The sequence below is a fragment of the Phascolarctos cinereus genome, unplaced genomic scaffold, assembly GCF_003287225.1.
Source record: "Phascolarctos cinereus isolate Bilbo 61053 unplaced genomic scaffold, phaCin_HiC Scaffold_5;HRSCAF=322, whole genome shotgun sequence".
Classification (NCBI taxonomy): Eukaryota; Metazoa; Chordata; class Mammalia; order Diprotodontia; family Phascolarctidae; genus Phascolarctos; species Phascolarctos cinereus.
The window spans coordinates 54,357,926-54,378,778 of NW_027555958.1; the positions used below are offsets into that span (position 1 = coordinate 54,357,926).

The following is a 20,853-nucleotide window of genomic DNA, read 5'->3' on the forward strand; positions in this document are numbered from 1 at the left end:
CCTTTCCAACCTCATTATCCATTATCACTTCTTGCCTTCCTAGACTCTAGTTCATATGGACAGCCCTTCTTGCTGTCTGACACTCCAACCCCTATCTCCATGTTTGGCTGTCTCCCAAACCTATAAGTATCTCCCTCATCCCTCTTAGAACTCCTTGTTTTCTTCAAAACACAGCTCGATCTCCATCTTCCACATGAAGCCCTTCGTGATACCACCTGGTGTTAGCAGCTTTACTTCAAAAATTGCTTTGTATTTATTATGTGTATACTTAAACATATATATCTGGCTTTTCTTCCACAGAATTAAACTCCTGGAAAGAAGGGAGGGTTTCTCATTTATCTCTGTATCTCTAGCACAGAGCAGGAAATAAAAACCTTGCCGACTGACTAATTAAAAACAAAATATATTAATAAAACCCAGATACAAAAGCTATATTATTTCCTGCATATCAGTGAATCTTCATTTTCAGTTTGACAGAATTTTTTTCTCTGAAAAAGGACTAACAATTTGCTTTCTTACTCTGAAACATTAGAATAACATTTTCTAAATTTTTTAAGGTGAAAAATGATGACAAGTTTCAATCTATTTTAAGCCGTATTTAAAATTTAAGTTCTTTCACTGAAATGGCAATAATTGACATTCCCATAACACTTAAAGCTATGGGAAGTACATGATGCCACACATTTAGTTTTAGGGGTAAAATTTAACTCAGATCCATCTTGACCCCAAGCCCAGCACTCTTTCCACTACATTCGTCATCATAAGAAAGGATAGTTTATAAGTAAAACAACTTTCTACTCAATACTTTTATACTAATTATCTAACAGTAATACTAATGGTTTTTATTTGAATGAAGAGAAATATCTAAGTTAATTAAGTTATCAGACAAATTTTCCAAGATTTACATAACACTAGCCTCGATCCAATGAAGGGTATTAGAAGACTGGATAACAAAGGACCAGATTTGGAAACAGTGCAGTCTTTCTTGAATGGTCCACAATGATTAGTAGAATGTTTAAAGATATTTCAAAAAAGCTATGAGAACTTTTAGAAAAGATCAAGAAATGGAAAAAAAAAAGAAAAGATCAAGCAACAGAATGACTTCCATTTTGAAGACAGACTAAAGGTTGAAAGAGGGTATAATCCAAGTCTAAACTCATGAAGAATTTGTCATTGTTGTTCAGTTGTTTTTGTTGTGTCTGACTCTTCATTACTCCATTCAACGTTTTCTTGGCAAAGATACTGGACTGGTTTGCCATTTCCTTCTCCAGCTCATTTTACAAGTGAGGAAACTGAGGCAAACAGGGTTAATGATTTGCCCAGGGTCACACACCTAGTAAATGTCTGAGGCCAGATTTGAACTCAGAAAGATGAGTCTTCCTGACTTCAGGCCTAGTATTCTATTCACCTAGCTGCCTACTTAATAATTAGAAATATCCAAAAGTAGAATGGCCAGCATATCACTATCCTGTGTGAGAAAAAAGATCTAAGAGTTAGTAAACTATGAACTCAATGAGTCAATAATGACAGGGCCACTAAAAATAACAAATATGAAATCAAGCTATGAAAAGAAAAGCATAGCTCCAAAATGCTAATAATCAGAGAAAAGCAAATTAAAAAAAATTCTGAAGTTCTACCTTACACTCATTAGATTGTCAAAGTTGAAAAAAAAAACAGGAAAATGACAGATGTTGGAAGGGCAATGTGAAAACAAGCATATTCTTGTTGATGTTGATGGAGCTATGAATTGGTTGTGATATTCTGGAAAGCTATTTGGAACTGTGCCCCAAAAGTCATTAAATTGGGCATATCCTTTGATCCAGTGATGGCAGCACTAGGTCTGCATTCCACAGAGATGAAAGAAAGAGGAAAAGATCCTCTATGCACAAAAATATTTATAGCAGCTCTTTTTCTAGCAGCAAAACCTAGCTGCCTCTAGGCAGTTTCAGAGAAACCTGGGAACACTTGCATGAACTGATGCAGACCGAAATGAGAAGAAGTAGGAGAACAATAACAAAAACATTTTAAAAACTAACAATTTTGAAAGATTTAAGAACTCTTGATCAATTCGATGATCAACCATGATTCCAATGATAGCTGATGATGAAAAATGCTACCCACTTCCTGGAAGAGGTGATGGACAAATATGCAGAATGAGACACAGATTGCTGGAAAGAGACAATACAGGGAATAATTTTGCCTACATGCCTATGAATGTTTGTTACAGTGGTTTTTTTAGTCAATGAGGGAAGAAGTGGGAGGAACTAAAAATAAATGCTTGATAACTGAAAAGCATAATTTATTTTTAAAAACTGCCACCAAAAAAAAAAAGGAAGAAGAAAAGAAAGGTCAGGGTCAAGAACATTCAGAGGCTGCATGAACGAGTGGATAGGGAGCTGGCCTCAAGTCAGGACTACTTGGGTTTGAGATCTGCCTCTGACACACAATGGTTATATGACCTTGGACTCATAATAGGGCAGCTAGGTGGCACAGTGGATAGAGCATCAGGCCTGGTGTCAGGAATACTTCAGCTCTAATATAACTTCAGACAGTCACTAGTTATGTGACTCTGGGCAAGTCATTTAACCCTGTTTGCCTCAGTTCCTCATCTGTAAAATGAGCTGGAGAAAGAAACAGTAAACCACTCCACAGTCTTTATCAAGAAAACCCCAAATGGGGCCAGGAAGAGTCAGAACAGACTGAATAACAAAAGGTTCCTAATCCCATTAGATGGTGAGCTTCTGGAGGACAGGGGCTGTTCTTGCCTCTCTTTGTATCACTAGGGTTTAGCACTGTACCTGGTACCCTCTAGGCACTTTAAAAAAAAATGCTTACTGACTTGACTTTAGGCAAGTCACTTAACCTCTAAGTGTTCCAGGCAATTTCTAAGACTATAATTTGATGAGTAGTAGCCAATCTGAACTGCCAGAAGGACTTTCTTCACTGGGGAACTCCTTCCATAAATGAAATCACAGGTCTAGACCAAAAAAAAAAAAGGGTCAAGAACAGATGTACTATGGTAGGAATGTGGTTATCACATTTTAGGGTAAGTACTGACAAACTGGACCATATCCAAAAGGAGGTGAAAGTGACAATGAAAGGACTGGAAAACAAATAGTATGACGATAGGCTAAAGGAATGGGGGATGGCTGATCTGGAGAAAAGAAGACATGTCTTCAAATATCTAAAAGGGGCAGCCATGTGGAAAAGAGGTTAGAGGTGTTCTGCTTGGTCTTAAAGACAGTAATGGGTACAACGGTCAGGGAGGCAGTTTTTGGCTTGATATAAAGAAATATGAAAGTGCAATAGGCTGCCCTTACTAGAATTCTTCAACCCCCAAGAAGTAGCTCCATGTAAATAACCTAAAATATTGGCAAGCAGTTAAAGAACAACAGAAGTCTGTTCTCCTCTAGGGCAAACATTCTCTTCCCTTCAGTCTATTCTCCAATGGTCTGATCTCAAGTCCTCTCACTATGAAGGTCATGCCTTCCCTGGATGCTTTTCAGCTTATCAATGTCACAGAATCACAGCATTTAGAGCTGGAAGGGAACTGAATGGTTAACAAGCACAACTGATACCTGAAAGGAAATTCCTACTATAACATGGTCAAGAAATGGTTGTTCAGCCTCTGCTTGAAATCTGCCAATGAGAAGTAAGGTACTATTTCCAAGGTAGGCCATTCAACTCTTGGATATCTCCAATTATTAACTGAGCAGCCAGATGGCACCCTAGTGCATAAAGCTCTGGGCCTGGAGTCAGGAAGATTCCTCTTCTGAATTCAAATCTGGCCCCAGTCACTTACTAGCTTTGCGAACCTGGGCAAGTCCCTTAACTTTGTCTGCCTCAGTTCCTCATCTGTAAAATGAGCTGGAGAAGGAAATGGCAAACCACTTAAGTATCTCTGCCAAGAAAACCCTAAGAGGGTTCACAAAGAGTTGGACACAACCAAAATGACTCAACTACAGCAACAACAAAATTATTAATCAAGTTTTTCTTGACATTAAACCTAAATTTGCTTCTGCAACTTCTGATCTCTGGGGCAAAGTAGAATCCTCTTCAACACGACAGTACTTCTAAAACTTGAAAGTAGCTATCATGTTACCACTGCTCTCTTCTCCAGGCGAAATATCCCTAATTCTTTCAAATGCTTCTTGCATGACATGAATTCAAGGCCTTTCATTATTCTGACTGCCCTCCTCTGGATGATGTGGTTTTTAATGTCCTTCTCAAAAACTGGTACCCAGAGGGGCAACTAGGTGGTGCAGTGGATAGAGCACCGGCCCTGGATTCAGGAGGACCTGAGTTCAAATCAGGCCTCAGACACATAACACTTACTAGCTGTGTGACCCTGGGCAAGTCACTTAACCCCACTGCCTAATCAAAAAAAAACCAAACAAAAAACAACTGGTACCCAGAGCTAAACACAATTTTCCACATGTGGTCTGACCAAGGGAGAGTTCAAAGGAACTATCACTTCCTTAATCTTGGAAGCTAGGAGCTTCCAAGATCATATTAACTTCTTTGTATGCCACATCACATTGCTAACACATATTGAGCTTGCAGACCACTAAAGCCTCCAGATATTTTTTGTAAAAACTTTTGACCAATCATGTCTCCCCCATCTTCTATTTTTGACATTTTTTTTAACCTGAATATATATCTGATGAATTTCATCTTACAAGTTTCAATATAATATTCTAGCCTGTCAAGATCTTTTTAGATTCTGGCTGTCATCCTAAATTTTAGCTATCAGTCCTAGCTGGGAATGATCATTCCACATGTGCTGTTTAACATTTTCATCAGTGACTTCAAAGGCTACCAGAAGCATACATGGTATTCTTATTATCAAATTTTCAGATGACTCCCAGTCCTCAGGCTCCCAAACTAGGAGTCATCCTAGACTCCTCACTATCTCTCAACCCCCATATTTAAGCTGTTGCCAAGGCCTGTCAATGCCACATTTTCAACATCTCTTGAACACACCCCCTTCTTTTCTCTGAAACTGACCTGACTCTAGTGCAGGCCCTCATCAATTCACTGCATTAGGCTGCTGGTGGGTCTGCCTGCCACCAGTCTCTTCCCATTCCAATCTATCTTCCATTTAGCCACTAGAGTGATTTTCCTGAAGTGTAGATCTGATCATGTTGTCCCCATACTCTTCGATCTAGTAACGCTGGCCTCCTGACTGTTCTGAGATCAAGACTCTTGGCTCCCAACATTTCCTCTGGCTACCACCTTGGCAGGAATGTTTTCTCTTCTCATTTTTGACTACTGGTCTTCCTGGGTCCTTTAAGTACTCACTAAAAGTCCATTTTCTATAGGCAGTCTTTCCCAACCCCTCCTAATTCTAGTGCCTTCTCTCTGTCAATTATTTCTTATTTATCCTGCATGTGACTTGTTTGCATATATTTGTTTGTTTTCTCCCCCACCCCCCCATTATATTGTGAACTCTTTGAGGGCAGACTTGTCTTTTGCCTCTTTTTTATCCCTAGAGCTCAGCACAGTGCCCGGAACATAGTAGGTATTTAATAAATGCTTATGTATTGATTGATTTATGACCTTTGAGAGAGCTGTAGAATGATGGGTCTAAAAGTTATAATGCAAGAAGCTGAGGAACAAGTAGATGGAGAGGAAAGGGAGGCAGTGTATTTCCGTAGGTCTGGCTGTCATGACTATTTTAAGATATAGGTAAACCTTTGCACATCTTAAAAAGCTATATAAATGTCAGCTATTAGCAACACTGGCCAACACCTAATTTATGATGTTATTAATTTATATGTTAATAATAATAAGGTTTATAAATAATAAGGTCTGTAAGGTTTAATAACAGAGGTTTGTAAAGCACTTTATAAGTATTAAATAATTTTATCTTCATATCAACTCTAAGAGGTAGGTGTTATTATCATTCCTGTTTTACAGATGAGGAAACTGAAGCATACAGAGGTTAAGTGATTTGCCTAGAGGTTAAGTGTCAGGATTTGAATACAGGTCTTCCCGATTCCTGGTCCAGTGTCCTATCCACTACATCATCTAGGTACCTAGAATAATGTAGTAGGAAAAGTTTAGGTCTTGGTGGTCAGGAAAGATCTGCTTCTAATACTAATTAGCTGTATCTATGGAAAAGGAACTTAACCATACCAATATGTCCTATTTTACAGGGCTATTGTGAGGCTCAAATCCAGTGATATTTGTAAAATACTTTGTAACCTGAAAGCTAAATAAATTTCACTTACTATTACATATCAACAGAAGGCTGGTTGATGAATTTTTTTTTTTGGCCCCAGTAGCCCACAAAAAGGACAAAGATACAAAATGGTGCTGGCTGTTTCCCTTTGGTTGTGACAGAAGCAGAAGAAAAGAACATGAATATGTTTAGGATCAGAAAATTCTCAAGTACACAAATATTAATTGTTGGTATTTCTTCATGTGTAGTCCCATGTCTAATAATTACTAAGCCTCTTCTCTCCTGGAGGATCTGAATCTACCACAAGAAGATCCCCAATACAACGGCCAGATCCTTTATGGAGCATTTAAAGACACAGATGGAAGAGAAGTACCCAGAAAAAGACAAGGTGGAGAGTAATGAGTCCTGTACCACTAGGGAGATAACCACATTAGTGAGGTCACATTTATATATCTTTACAGATGGAAAGATAGATAAATAAAAAATGTGTGTGTGTGTGTTATTTAAAAAATCTTAGTGCTATTTTAAGCTTTAAGAACTTAAAACAGAACTAAGCCTTTTTGGGATATACTTCGTACGTATATGTGAGTATATTTATACACACACACATACATACACAGAGAGGAAGAGAGAGAATTACAAAATACATATATTAGTACATCCATTAAGTTTGTATTCAGAGATTTCTAAGAGTAGCCAGACACATTTTTACTGATGTAGTGAGATAACACATTTGTATGAATTCCAAGAGGAAAGAATAGAAGTTCTTTTATGAAATCTTCCAAAGATATACATCCTGTGGCTGACTGTTGATGTCCCCCTCCCCATGTTTCGGTGGTGTAATTAGGCATCTAACCCAACATGGCAGGAGTGTTAGCATGACAAGTTCGACGTTGTCTCACCTCCATCTTCGCAGTCTTCTGGAGCCTTTGCTTTTTTACAGAGACGGGGATCTAGCCAGGTCGTTGTCTTAGTGTTGTGGCTGTAGAACAAAGATCCCAATCAGAAGCAGCCAAGAGAGAAAAACTACTTCAAAACCAAAATTATAACGCAACCAATGGCCCCTAATATCTGAATGCCTGTCTCCTTCCTGCAGACTACTTCTATTTGAAGCCTCTGATCCAATAATCCCACTGTCTATTTCCTTAGCTTTGAAAATGAAGAAGTTAACCATTTTGGTTCTACTGAGAACATGAAGCCTCTTGTGGAGAATGTGGTGTCAAAAGCAGAATTATGTAAGCATGTTACCAGTCAAAATTATTTGTAGGCTGATATTGATCACCACACACTGGGCCTTGTCCCACTGAACAAATAGCGGGGAAGGGAGTTGATTAAAAAAAGAATAGCTGAGAGGATGGTTGAACTCTGAGTGCAGACTGAAGCATACTTTATTTTACTTTACTTTTCTTGTTTTTGTGTATGTTTTCTTTTGCAACATAATATGGAAATATGTTCTCATGACTTCAAATGTATAATTGATATCATATTGCTTGTCTTCTCAAGGACAAGAGAGGGAATCTGGAACTCAAAATGAGAAAAAAATTTTAAATGCAATTGGGAAACGTTTAACAAAATAAATAAAATTTTTTTTAAAAAAGAATGACTGGTTCTTCAACATGCAGTAAAATTAGAAAATTCAAAGGATTCCACCAAACTGAGCATGGGCTTAGCTGTGTTGTAACTTTGAGAGAAAACAGAAGAGTAAAACAAAGCAATCAAGTATGTCCTGTCTATGCCCATCCCTTCTTGTTTTCATCAGAAGTAACCCAAAGATGCTTGTAGAGAGTGGGGTTATTTCATGCAATTACAGAGCAGAGTTAGCAAGCTTCAGACCAGGTCCTTTAGACACTACCTCTAAAACAAAAATGGTCCCACTGCCAACCAGCACCACAGTCATAGTTGTGAGTACCCAAAATAATAAGGAACTAAAAAAGGAAATGGAAGAAAATATCTAGCAAGGTAACAAAATATTAATTAAAGCTTACATCAAACCATTAGGGGACAAAAACATGTTATGAATAAATCCTAGTGCAATTTTTTACATGCATTAAGCTCACTAATGTCTATCTGATATTAAGAAAGCTATTTGTTACAGGGCTTAGAGAATACAACTGGCACCATTGCCAGCTACTGTGCAAACAGATCTGTATAATTATTTGCAGCTCCATCCCATGCTACTTTCGACATCAGGCCTTACGTGATTCCCTGAACTGCTTGTACTTCCTCCCCAAATGACATTGGCTTTGGTTGTATGTATGTATGTCTGTGTGTGTGTGTGTCTAGATATACACATATGTATGTACTTTATCTTTTGTATATATTTGATATAGATTTTATTTGTAGTTGTTTCTTACTATCGAATGTAAACTCTTCCAGGGCACATACTATTTCATTTTTGTCTTTGTAACCAGAGCACTCTGCACAGAGCCTAGAACAGATCAGTGACGCAGTGAACAATACTTACCAAGTGGTTATTCAGAGCTGAGTACTGTGCTAAGCCCTGGGACTACAAAAAGAAAGGAGATTCTACTAGGCACTTAATAAATGCTTTATTGGTTGGCAGAATTGAATGTATTTTGTGTGTGTGTGTGTTAAAAACTGGTAAAGGGAGATAGGAAGCATAATGTTTTTAAAAAACGTTCTGCACCACCTTGCAGGCTTACTATTGAGTGAAAAATCTCAGAAACTGAAGAATAGTAATTAGTCAAATGTATCTAAAATGAATCCTAGCTTAGAAACTAGCAGACTACTAGAAGGAAAAATGAGACAAAGTCATCTGTTAAACCAAATTGTAAACTTCGAATACCCCCAATAGCATAGGCTTCTTTTTCTATTTGAAACAACAAGTTAACAATTGCCAGGGGCAATCAAATATGCCACCAGAGTGGGAAAAGCTTTTAGAATATTGACCTAGTATGTAGCAGCTTATAACTTGAGTCTTGCATAAGTAGATTATACTTTTCTATAAAAAAATTTTCCCACATCTGAATAGCAGGGGCATATACCAACATATTACTCTGGAGATAATAATTTTTTTCTAGGACTTATTAACTTATCCTTGTAAATAGATGAGAAGCTTACTAACCCAGTGTACAGCACAGTATTTCTAAAAATATAAACATTTTAGCCACTCATGAAGACTTGAATTGCAAAAGTTGCTTCAAGAAAAAACAATTTGTTTGGTTGTATCACATTGAAAAATTGATTTTAAATAACACTGTACTCTGTGAATGGGTTATCATTTTCAAAAGCTTTAGACTATTTACGTAGAATAAAAAGAGGAATGATATTTTCTATAAACACATGAAAAGTCCACATTCTCAAACATTCTTCAAATTGAGGTTCTATTATTTTCATATTTGGGGTAACAGAGTCTGTAAGAGCTGCTTTCAAGTCCTGTTTCAGACACAGACTGGCTGTGGGATCTTGGACAGGTCATTCAAAGACAAAAGTTTTAGGACAGTTGCCCATTTGTACCAGTCAAAGGAATTCCCTGATCTACCTACCTACCTACCTACCTACCTACCTACCTACCTATGCATAACTACACTTGGGTAAGGAAACAAAGACATAATATAATTCACTATAATCCCAAAGTCATAAAAAAATCTATCATTCACAAAAATCCTAGGATAAGCAATCATTTCAAAGTTGTTATTCAATAAAAATCACATATATGATGTGAAGTATTAAAAATTCAAAACTTATAAGGGACTAAGTTTTACAATAATTTTAAAATGCTCAATTTATTAACTAAAGGAACTGTCATGAAGTTAACATTTACATTTGATTTTTAATATTAATATCATACAGTGATAGAGCAGAGCTGAGCAAAGATACAAAATTTCTGTTCCAAAATGAAACTTCCAAAAGAACATTTATATAACATTCTTCCTTGGTGTGAATAACATAACCATTTTAGTTTGCTATAATACATGTGGTACCCAATTAACATCTCCATAAACAGGTTCACTGACAGCAGCATTTGTCATCAAACTATTGGCATTTTTTTGTGAATTTATATCATTAATCAGTCCACCCTTTTACTTTTATATTATTTATCTTACATTATGGTTATAATCTCATGGCACAGTAAGATGTGACCACAAGACCTTCAGTTCAGCCCTAGGTAACTATTCAGCCCACAGTAACTATTCAAGGTCAAAGGCCAGAAGGGACCTCAGAGGCTCTCTAGTCTGATCTCGCCCATTTTATAGAGGAAGAAACTGAGGACGGGGGCAGAAGTGTCTTGTCCAAAGTGACACAGGGACTAAGTGTCAGAGAAAGGGTTGCCTCCCTTTGATTTTGGCCAGCTTACAATATCTCTAAGCTTCATCTTCTTCAGGAAAATGGGGACAGTAAAATTTGTTTTTCCTACTTAAAGAGAACAACGTGAGAAAAGTTTTTTATATACTTAAGTAAACTGTGATGTAATTGTAAGATTGTGTGAATTAATAGAAGATTAATACAAAAGCATGGAAGGATCCATGTTTAGTTTAAAGCTAAATCTCAGAATGAAGTGAAACTGGAAGGGAAAAACAAAAAGAAAAAAACCAAAAACCTCTTATTTCTATCTTTATTGGTGGGAAAGAGGACTCCTGCTGGGATGAACTAGATGATAGTAGAGGACCATAGAGAGAAGGTGAAATTATTCAACTCAGCTTAGATATCTCCTCCGTGAAACCCAAATCTCTCCCCTGCCCCCAATCTCTGTCTTTAGTGCTCTTTTCCCTCCTCAAATTACCTTTTATTCTATCTCTCAGTATACCCCTTATACATTTCCAATAGAACAGGAGGTCCCTATGAGGAGGGACTGTTTTCCGTTTGTGTTCATATTCTCAGTGCCTCGCACAATGCCACATAATAAGCACTTATTTTTATGGAATTTAATTGTTGAATCCAACTGAAAACCCAATACTTTGTGGTTGCTATATATTATAGAGATATGTGCATATTGCTGAAGGTTGGGGAAAGATCAGTTCAGAACTGAGAATACTGTTTGTAATCTTTGGCAAAGAAGGACTTACAGAGAACCTTAGTAAGCTTTATTTTAGTGAAGGAATAATAATAGCTAACACTGATACAATGCATTGAGGCTTGCAAATATATATAAAAATCTCACTTGACCCTCACAACAACATTATGCTCATTTTATAGAAGAAGGAACTGATGTAAGTAGTAAACTGGAAGGAGGTTGGAGAGATCCTAGATTTATATGTTGTTAGCATCAGGCTCTCAGAGATTATCTATTAAAGTAAGGGGCGGACAAGGAACTTCTAGCAATTAGAGCTAGTGTCTTGGTAGAGAAGGCACCTGCCTCTCCAGAGGTTTTCCAGAAAAGCTTGGATGTGTGTGTGTGTGTGTGTGTGTGTGTGTGTGTGTGTGTGTGTGTGCACGCGCGCGCACACAGCAAAGGAGATTCTTGATCAGATGATGATTGGATTAGATGGCTTCTGGACCAGACCCCTTCCAGCTGTCAAATTCTGTGACTTTGTTTATTGTCTCTTGCAAGAAGAATGATCATTGGATTGGAAAGAATAGAGCAAATATGATTAACTGGAAGTTGAAACTCAGATAAGTAAAGAGATAATAAAGGAGTACCTAGCTACTCCTGATGAGTTTAAGGCACTAAGCCTAAGTGAAACACATTCTAAGATAGTAAAAAAAAAATTGGTAGCAGTACCTACTCAACTACTGTCAGAGATGTGATTCAAACCCAACCCAGCAAGCATTTACTATGCATCTACAAAACATGAGGTACTGTGCATACGTGAACACAAGGGCAAAGAGAAAAAGACCTGTCCCTCGAGGAGATAACATTCTCCAGAGTGAATACGATAGGTATGCAGATGGTTACCTACATAATTTCAAGAGGAGGAAGACAGCATTAGAAGAGGCTTACCAGGGGCTGAATCTCAAAAGAAGCTTGGGATTCTAACACGTGGAGGTGAGGAGGGAGTATATTCCTGGCTCAAGGGTCTGGCCCTACAAAGTCACAAGGACAGGAAATGGGATATTGGGCTCAGGATTCATAAATGGATTTGGCTCAGTGGAATGCAAACTGCATCAAGAGAATAATATGTGATAATCTGCAAAAGGTAGGCTACAGCTAGATGAATAAGGGTTTTTAATGTCAAGCAAAGTTCCTATTTTATCCTAGAGGCAAGAGGGATCCACTGAAGATTTTTGATTTGGAGAATAACATGGTCTGATTGGTGCTTTAGGAAAATTATTGCAATAGCCCAGGTGAGATATAAGACAAGGAACTGAACTAAGGCACTGGCAAGGGGACTAAAGAGCAGACAAATAGGAGAAAGAAGAAAGAAGTGCTATAGAATTAGAGGAAAAACCTCCCAATTTTCAAAAGGAGAAAAAGAGGGAAGACTGCAAATTGATAGGTCAGGGAGTATGACTGATTAAAATCGCAGAATGCATTATTAAAGGGATGGCTAGTGACCATCTAGAATATGAAGCTATGTTCATAAAGAGATGGTAAAGTTTCATCAAAAACAGGTCACACCAGACCAAGATCACTTACTTCTTTGACAGGGTTACTAGACTGGTAAGATGCAGAATGCATAAGTAGCTGGCAATCAGGAAGATCTGGCCTAAAGATTCATACTACCTGTGTGACCACAGGTAAGTCATTTCACCTTTGGGAGCCTCAGGCAACTAAGGCTTGGCTGGGGGAGGACACATCATGCTAGATGTGTCCTAGTAACTCATCTGGGCAAAGTTACTCATGATATCCTTGTGGACAGGAGATATGGACCAGATGGTGGAAGAGGCAAAAGGATCTGAAAGTAGTCGAATGACTGAACCCAAAGAATGGGCACTAATGGGTTGAAGGAAAAAATCCCTTGACAGAGTGCCATTTTTATGGTAACTGCCCGTGATGATAGCATAGATGGTATGTTAATCAATTTTCAGTTGACACCAAGCTGAGGGACATCTAATAAAGTAGATGGCAGCCAGGATGCAAAGAGATTTTGATAGTGCCCTGAATGTAATAGGTATTTAATAAATTTCAACTAAATTGAACTGATAGGCTAGGCAAGTATTTCTTAAGCTGGGTCCATGAACTAGGATGTGGCAAAAAAAATCACATCTTTATTTCAATACAATTAGTTTCCTTTGTAATCATATGCGCTTTATTTTATGCATTTAAAAACATTATTATGAGTAGGAGTCTACAAGCTTCAGCAGATTGCCAGAGAGGTCCATGGCACCATAAAAAGTTAATCCCTGGACTAAAACAATATAATATATGATAACAGGAATAAGCTAAGACCATATAATATAATTATAACCTCAAAACAGGGTGCAAGAATCCTGGCTGGACAATGGTTCACATAAGAAAAATTTGTTGTTTTTGGTAAATTGCAAGCTCAAGAAGACTACAGGACACAATGTGGCAGCCAAAGTAACTAACTGGATCATGGGCTGAGGAGAGAGGAGCCTAGTGTTCACAACGAAGGAGACAGGAGTTTTGCTGTGTCCTCTCCTGTGTCGGATCATGGCTGGACCACTGTGTTTAGTTTGGTACATCACATTTTAGGAAAGGGCACTGACAAAATTAAGGGTGTCTAGAAAAGGGCAACCAGGATGGTGAAGTGTCTCAAGTTAATGCCTTATGAGAACTGGTTGAAGGAAACAGGTATGTTAAGCCTGCAGAGAGAAAAGGTAGAGGGATATGATGGCTATTTTCAAGGACTATCATGCAGAAAGCAAGAGCAGACTTATTCTTTCTGCCTCCAACAGGGAGAAGCAGGAGTATAATGTAGGGAGAAACCTCCTAAAAAGGAGAGTAATCCAAAAATGGAATGGGCTGCTGTGGGAGGTAAGGGAGAATCTTGTAACGACAGGTCTTCAAAGGAAAGATGGAAGGCCCATAATCGGCGATACTGTCAAGGGAATTCTAGGTCAAATTCAAGTTAGACTAAACAGCCTCTGGAGTCTCCTCTAACTCTTTGATTTTGCACGATTCATCACATTTAACATCTATGGGAGAGAAAAAGCCATCTCTAAGATAATAAAAGCAATGGTCATGATAATCATGGGATCACCTGACACTCACTCAAGTTCACGGACCTATTGGGTGATGAAAATTGTATAAATGACATTACCTGACATTTATTTTATCAACTGTATCTGAATCTATTTCTTGTCATAGAGGAAAACAAATAATTAGATCAGGAATCAAACTCTAGCTTTTATTTAAAAAATTTATGAAAGGAAAAATAAACAGGGACTTGGTAATATTTATAATATTTAAAGTATGTTTTAAAAGAGTTTTGGACAATTACCATTGTAAGGAGTTAGAAATGGCACAAATATTTGCTTACTCAATGAAGTAGATCATCCCTGTGTCAGTGTAGGCCATTTCCCAGTTCTTAGGCAAAGGTTCCAGGTTCTCATCTCTTGCCATATAATTTCTAAAGTCCATGGAGCTGTTTGTTTGGTTGTAACTGGGAACTGTCTTCATCCAGTCAGAAGACTCTGAATGTCTCTCTTTGTTTTCTACAAATGTTCAAAGGAGAACAGCATGAAATTTGGATAAATGTATGTTTTGCCTTAAATAAACAGTCTCTTTTTCCTTCATTACAATGAAATACCACACACAAACTACAAATTTCCTTACATATTTCTATCATGCTCACACAGTTCAATACTCTTCAAAGTTAAAGTGAACTTACTGATTTCTCATATTTATTTTCCAAGTCTAATCACTTTGTCCCATCTGAGCATAGAGTTTAAAACAAAATTAACATCTGAATTGATTTAGTATGAACAATACGGGCTTAAACAATCTTAAAGTTTTATTTTTATTTGCCAAGCATAAAATGGATTTAAGGTATTTTAATACCTGAAGACCCCAATATATGCAGTATATTCTCATTTATCAATAATCAGTCAACAATCATTGATTAAGCATGTAATATGTGCCAGGCACAATACTAGGTGCTGGGGATAAAGAGGCAAAATTACAATAACTCTTGCCCTCAAGGACATTACATTCTATTGGGGGAAACAACACGAGCACACATGTACACAATAAATTTAAAAAAAAGGTAATTAAATACAAGGTAGCTAGGAGAGGAGGACATAACACTTAGGGGTTCAAAAAAGCCTTTTTGTAGAAGGTGGTACATGAGGTGCATCTTGAAGCTGAGTGAGAGATGAAGCAAAGACAGAATGAATTCTAGGGCGATGCATGGTGCAGAGGCATGGAGATGAGGGATGGAGTGTTGGGTATGAAGGACAGAGAAGGCCCATTAACGAGATCACAGAGCATATAAATAATGTACAATAAGGCTGGAAAGAGAGATTGAAGCCAAGTTTTGAAGGTCTTTAAAAGCCAAACACTTTATCCTAGAGGCAATGATGAACCAATGAAGTTTACTGGTTAAAGGACTGACCTGGTCAGATCTTCATTTAAGGAAAATCTCTTTGTAAGCTGTGTGAAAAACAGGTTGAGGGTGGGTGGCAGGTAAGGGACTGGTCATCAATTAAAAAGGCAAGCAATAAAGAATCATTTATTAAGTACTTATATTCAGGGCACTATGCTGAGCATAAGAAGTAACAGCCCCTTCCCTCAAGAAGCTTATATTCTCTCAAGGGAGACAATATATACATAAAAAATTTTGTATAAAAGGTGGGCATTTTTGACAGGCACTAGCAGCTGGAGTGTGAGGGGTCGAGATAGGTTGCATGTAGAATATGGCACTTGGTATGAGTCTGTAAGAAAACTAGGTGTTCTAAGAGACAGAGGTGAGAAGAATATATTCCAGGCATGACAGCCTGGCTGAAGGCCAGAGACCAGAGACAGAATCATGTATAAAGAATAGTAAAAAGGCCATTTTAAATAAAATATACATGAAGCGAATGAAAGGAAGTTACATGTAAAGGCTGGAAAAGTAGCCAGCGGTTTTAAATGTCAAAACAGAGGATTTATATTTGATCCCACAGGTTATCAGGAACCAATGTAATTTACTGAGCAGGGAAATGACATTATCAGATCAGTGCTTTAGGAAGAACAGTTTAGCAGCCGAGTGGAGGATGGATTGAGATAGGGAGAAAATTCAGGCAGAGAGAACAATTAGGAGGCTATTGGATGTGAGTGTAGAGAAAGTAATGGCACATGAGATTAAAATGAAAAGATGTGGCAACTGAGGAAGAATGTGAAGTCAAGGATGGTTCTAAGGTTGTGAACTTGAGTAAGGAAAAAAATGGAGTTCATCAGAGGAGTGTCTTTGGCAGGTTTGGTGAGGCTGAGATACCTACTGAACACCCCAGTTAAAATGTTTAAGATATCTGTTAATATGGGACTGTAGCTCAAAAGAGAGACCAGGGCTCTAAAACCTACAGAGGAATGACCAGGGCAGGCATCTCAGATCCAAAGGGAACCCACAGTTCTATCCTTCAGGACCAGGAAAGCTTCCCTGCTGGCTGACAGTGTCTAAGTCCAGCAGCAGTCTATTGCTGCTCAGACCTAAATTCAAGTCAGGAACTCATAGAGTTCAGATCAAGGGGACAGCAATCAGACCCTGTCCTAGATCACTACTTTGGTAGTACTGAAAGCTTGCAGATCTCCAGCCTGAGCTGTTCATGATATCCTGGTAGAATACAACAGAACCAGCCCAGATTTTCCCTAAAGAAGTCCCTAGAGTCCTGCCTTAATCAAGTCCAAAGTCAAGAAGTAGGCTGGAAGAACGAGTAAAGAACAACAAAAATCTCATCATAACAAGTATTATGGTAAGAGAAATGATCAAGACAGAAACATACAACAGTATGACCTCATAACATCTACAAGTAAAGTTTAAAAAAAAAAACAGGCTGGGCATAAATCTAACTAGAATTTCCGGAAGAGTTCAGTGACCAAAAGGGTTTTTTTGTTGTTTTTTTTGTTTTTGGCCAGGCAATGGGGTTAAGTCACTTGCCCAGGGTCACAGAGCTAGTAAGTGTTATGTGTCTGAAGTCAAATTTGAACTCAGGCCCTCCTGAATCCAGGGCTGGTGCTCTATCTACTGCACCACCTAGCTGTGAGCAAAAGTTAAAGAAAAAGAGCTTAAAAAGTTTTTATAAATGAAATGAGAGTGCTAGAGGAAAAACGGGAAAAGAAGTAAAAACTACATGGAAGAACTGGAAAGGGAATTAATAGTTTGGCACAAGAGGTACAAAATCTTGCTCAAGCAACAGAGTCCTTGAAAATGAATGGCCCAAACAGAAGTTAATGATTCCATAAAAACGATGATATTAAAACAAAGTCAAAAAACCTAAAAAATGAAAGAAAATGTAAAGTACTGCACAACAAAAAAAAATCTAGAAAGCAGATTCAGGGAAAAAAATTTAAGGATCATTGAAAAATATGGACCCCTACCCCCCCCTCAAAAAAGAGCTCAGACATCATCTTTCAAGAAATCTTACAAGAAAACTGCCCAGATCTCTGAAAACCAGAGGGCAAAGTGGAAATAGAAAGAACCCACTCATCACCTCCTGAAAGAAACCCCAACATGAAAACTCCTAGAAATAAAACAGCCATAATCCAAAGCTTCCAAGTTTAGTAGCCACCTCCATAAAGGAGCAGAGAGCTTGGATTACAATATTCCAGAAAGGAAAGGATATAGGCTTATAATAAAAAATAACTTACACAGTAAACTGAATATTATCATACAATGGAAAAAACAGACTTTAAGCAGAGGGCTTCCATGCATTCCTGATGAAAAGACCAGAGCTGCACAGAAACTCCGAAGTGCAAAGGAGCCAAGAGAAACAAATAAAAAATAAACGTGAAGGAGCAATCATCAAAGGATCAACTGCTTACATTCTTATACGGGGAGATAACATGTATCCTCTCTGAACCCTATCATCTGCACAGTCAGACAGGGGAGTGAAGCTGGCTAAGTGACCTTACTCATCTATAACTGCCCAGAGATGTAAGTGACTTTCTAGGCTGTATACTTGGTGCAGTCTGAATAAAAGATACTACTTGAATTTGTACAATGATGAGCAGGTTTGCTGAGATCCCAGACTGGGGCCTTGTTGTTGTTTGGAACAAAAAAAGGAGACGTAGATTAGAGATTCCCTATAAATTCATTGGTGTCCCTGGATATTACAAGATGGTGAAAAGATGCTGGCTACCAAGAGATAACTTGAAGAATGGTAACTGGAGATTGTCCTGCAAAAATCACTAGAAGTGCTTAAAGCCTAACTTGGTACAAAGACCCTTCAATTTGTGAAAAAGCAACACTATCTTCTGGAACTGCTTTGCAGGGTCCCATCCCAGGGAACTGAGACTCTATCGGAGATTTTTCTATTCAGGGCACGGACTGTAGGAGACAGGGAATTTATGGAAGACTTTATACAGAAAGATAAAGTGAACAAAGGATCTCTCTCAGGTCCAGCTATGGTAGTGACAGTAGTCTGACACCAGCCAGTTAAATTATATACAAAATCCGTATAGCCAGGTAGCGGCATAAAACTGGCCAGATGATCTCCCTTTTCTGTAACTGCTTAGTGGTCTATGTGGTTCTCTATGTTGCATACTGAGGAGGGCTCTAAATGAACTCTAAATGAAAGGGGCTTCCCAAATTAGCTCAAAGGGTCCACAGAGATCAAGTCGGTAATGTCAAAAGGTTCCTATATGGGCAGCCATGACAAAAGATTTGCCAGGGTTTCTCTGTTTTGTTAGAAATGTTAGCTGCCCCTCCCTGTCCTCAATATCTTTGATATCTAATGCCTACAATAAAAGTTCTGTCTGCTACTATCACATTGCAGGATTCAATGTATTGTGTCCTCACAATTTGAACCCAGACCCCCCCAGTGGGCTACAGTGTCCAGGACAGAAATTTGGCATGCAACCAGTCAGTGCTCCTGATGAGGCTAAAGATGCAGCAAAGGAGACTGAGAAATGGATGGAAAGGAACAAGGAAAACCAAGAGAGCAGTGTCACAAAAAATCAGAGGAGACCACACCCAAGAGGAGAGGATGGTGAGAAGTACCAAAGGATGATGAATGAGAAAAGGCCATCAGATCGGGCAATAAAGTGTCCTTGGTAACTTTAGAGAAAGAAATGTCAGTTGAGTGATGAGTTTGGAAGCCAAACTCCAGAAGATTTAGAAGAGTAAGAAGAGAGAAAGTGGAGCCACTAAGTATAGGTTTTATCAAGGAATTTAGCAGAGAAGAGAGATACAGGGTGATAGCTGGCATAGACGGCAGAATTTAGTGAGGGGTTTTTAAGGATGGACGAGACTACATCCTAGTCTCTAGTCACTAGGGCGTATTTATAGACTGTAGGGAAGGAACCAATAGAGAGAAATGGGAAGTTGGGGGTGGGGTAGGTAGAATGACAGTGAAGACAATTTCATGGAGAATACGGGACATAATGGGGTCAAGGACACATGTGGTGGAGTTGGCCTTAGTGGGAAGAAGGGCCATTTCTTGAACAGAGACTAGAGCAAAGGAAGACATAGTAAGGGGTGAGATAAAGAAAATGTGAAATGAAGAGAGAAAAGGAAGCTTAAGGCAAATAGCCCCAATTTTCTTGATAAAGTGTAAATTGAAGGTCCTCAGCTGAGAGGGAGTGGAGGCGAAGGGTTTGCTATGGTAGTTGAGAAGAAAAAAGGTTTGGAACCATGGCTGTGGTGAATTATTTAGGGAATCAAATAGTAAAGAGAAGAGATCGCTTTCCTCAGAAAGGGCCCAGTCAAGATTAGATAAAATTTCAGGGGCCCTTTTTGCATGGTTGCCCAATTTCCACTTCTGTTTAGTACCTAGAAAAAGCAGTGAAAAAGGCAGATGACACAGTAATCCAGGTTTGGGCTGTGGCAATAGGACAAAGGAACAAAGGATTTGAGTAGAGGACAGAATAGAGGCAAGTGGATTCACTAAAAGGTTGGACAGAGAGAAAAGAGAAGAGGATGGCCAGAGCAGGGATGAGGGCCGGGGAAGGTACTAAGGGGTAGGGGAATGAATAGGTTGAGGAGTGATATATCATAGGAAGAAATGGAATGATACAAAATTAGGATTGTATTTGTATTGCATTTTGGAGTTCTTGAATCAAATGAGATAATACATTAAATACTTTACAGATCTTAAAATGTTACAAAAATGTTAGTTATTGTTATTGTTATTGTTATTATTATTGTGGTGGTGGTGGTGGTAGAAGTGGAACACTTGTGATAAGATAAAAAGCATGACTCTCTTTGCGTGTTGCCTTGTTAGAGTAGAGGAATAGTTCACAGGAGTTGAGTGGACTGATGAACTGAGAAGGGTATTTGGGGGAAAGTCAACATGCAAGCTGATGTCCCTTAATATGAGTGCAAAAGTTGACTTAGTGAAGAAGACTGTGAGACAGACACTAAGCTCACCAAGAAGGGAGATACTTAAAGAAAGAATTAAATCTATGGAAGTTGATGAGGCAACAAAGCATGACGCATGAGAGGCTAAGCTTGAATCCAGATCATCCAAGATGGTCTTCCACCTACCATGGCCTGCCAAGAAGAATGGACCCTGCCAGATGAAAAAACAATGTCATCAGCTCTGACTGATGCCAAAGCGGGGAGGGGTGCAATATAAATAACAAGATATTATTTGTAGTTGGTATTTTAGTATTTTTTACATTCATATTTAAATATGTACATATTTAATGTTTTGGGAATTCACAGCAT

At 38.4% G+C, this 20,853-nt stretch overlaps 1 protein-coding gene across 3 annotated transcripts in view; it reads right to left on the reverse strand.

Annotated features, from left to right (window-relative positions):
* MAGI3 (membrane associated guanylate kinase, WW and PDZ domain containing 3) overlaps positions 1–20,853 on the reverse strand; it is a 219,012-nt gene that overhangs the window by 68,883 nt on the left and 129,276 nt on the right. For all 3 annotated transcript variants that reach the window (XM_021002032.2, XM_021002026.2, XM_021002040.2), the window contains exons 5-6: positions 14,530–14,704; positions 7,087–7,166 (exon numbers count right to left, since the gene is read on the reverse strand). In XM_021002032.2, coding sequence (XP_020857691.1) covers positions 7,087–7,166; positions 14,530–14,704 — 255 coding nt within the window. The remainder of the gene's footprint in view (positions 1–7,086; positions 7,167–14,529; positions 14,705–20,853) is intronic.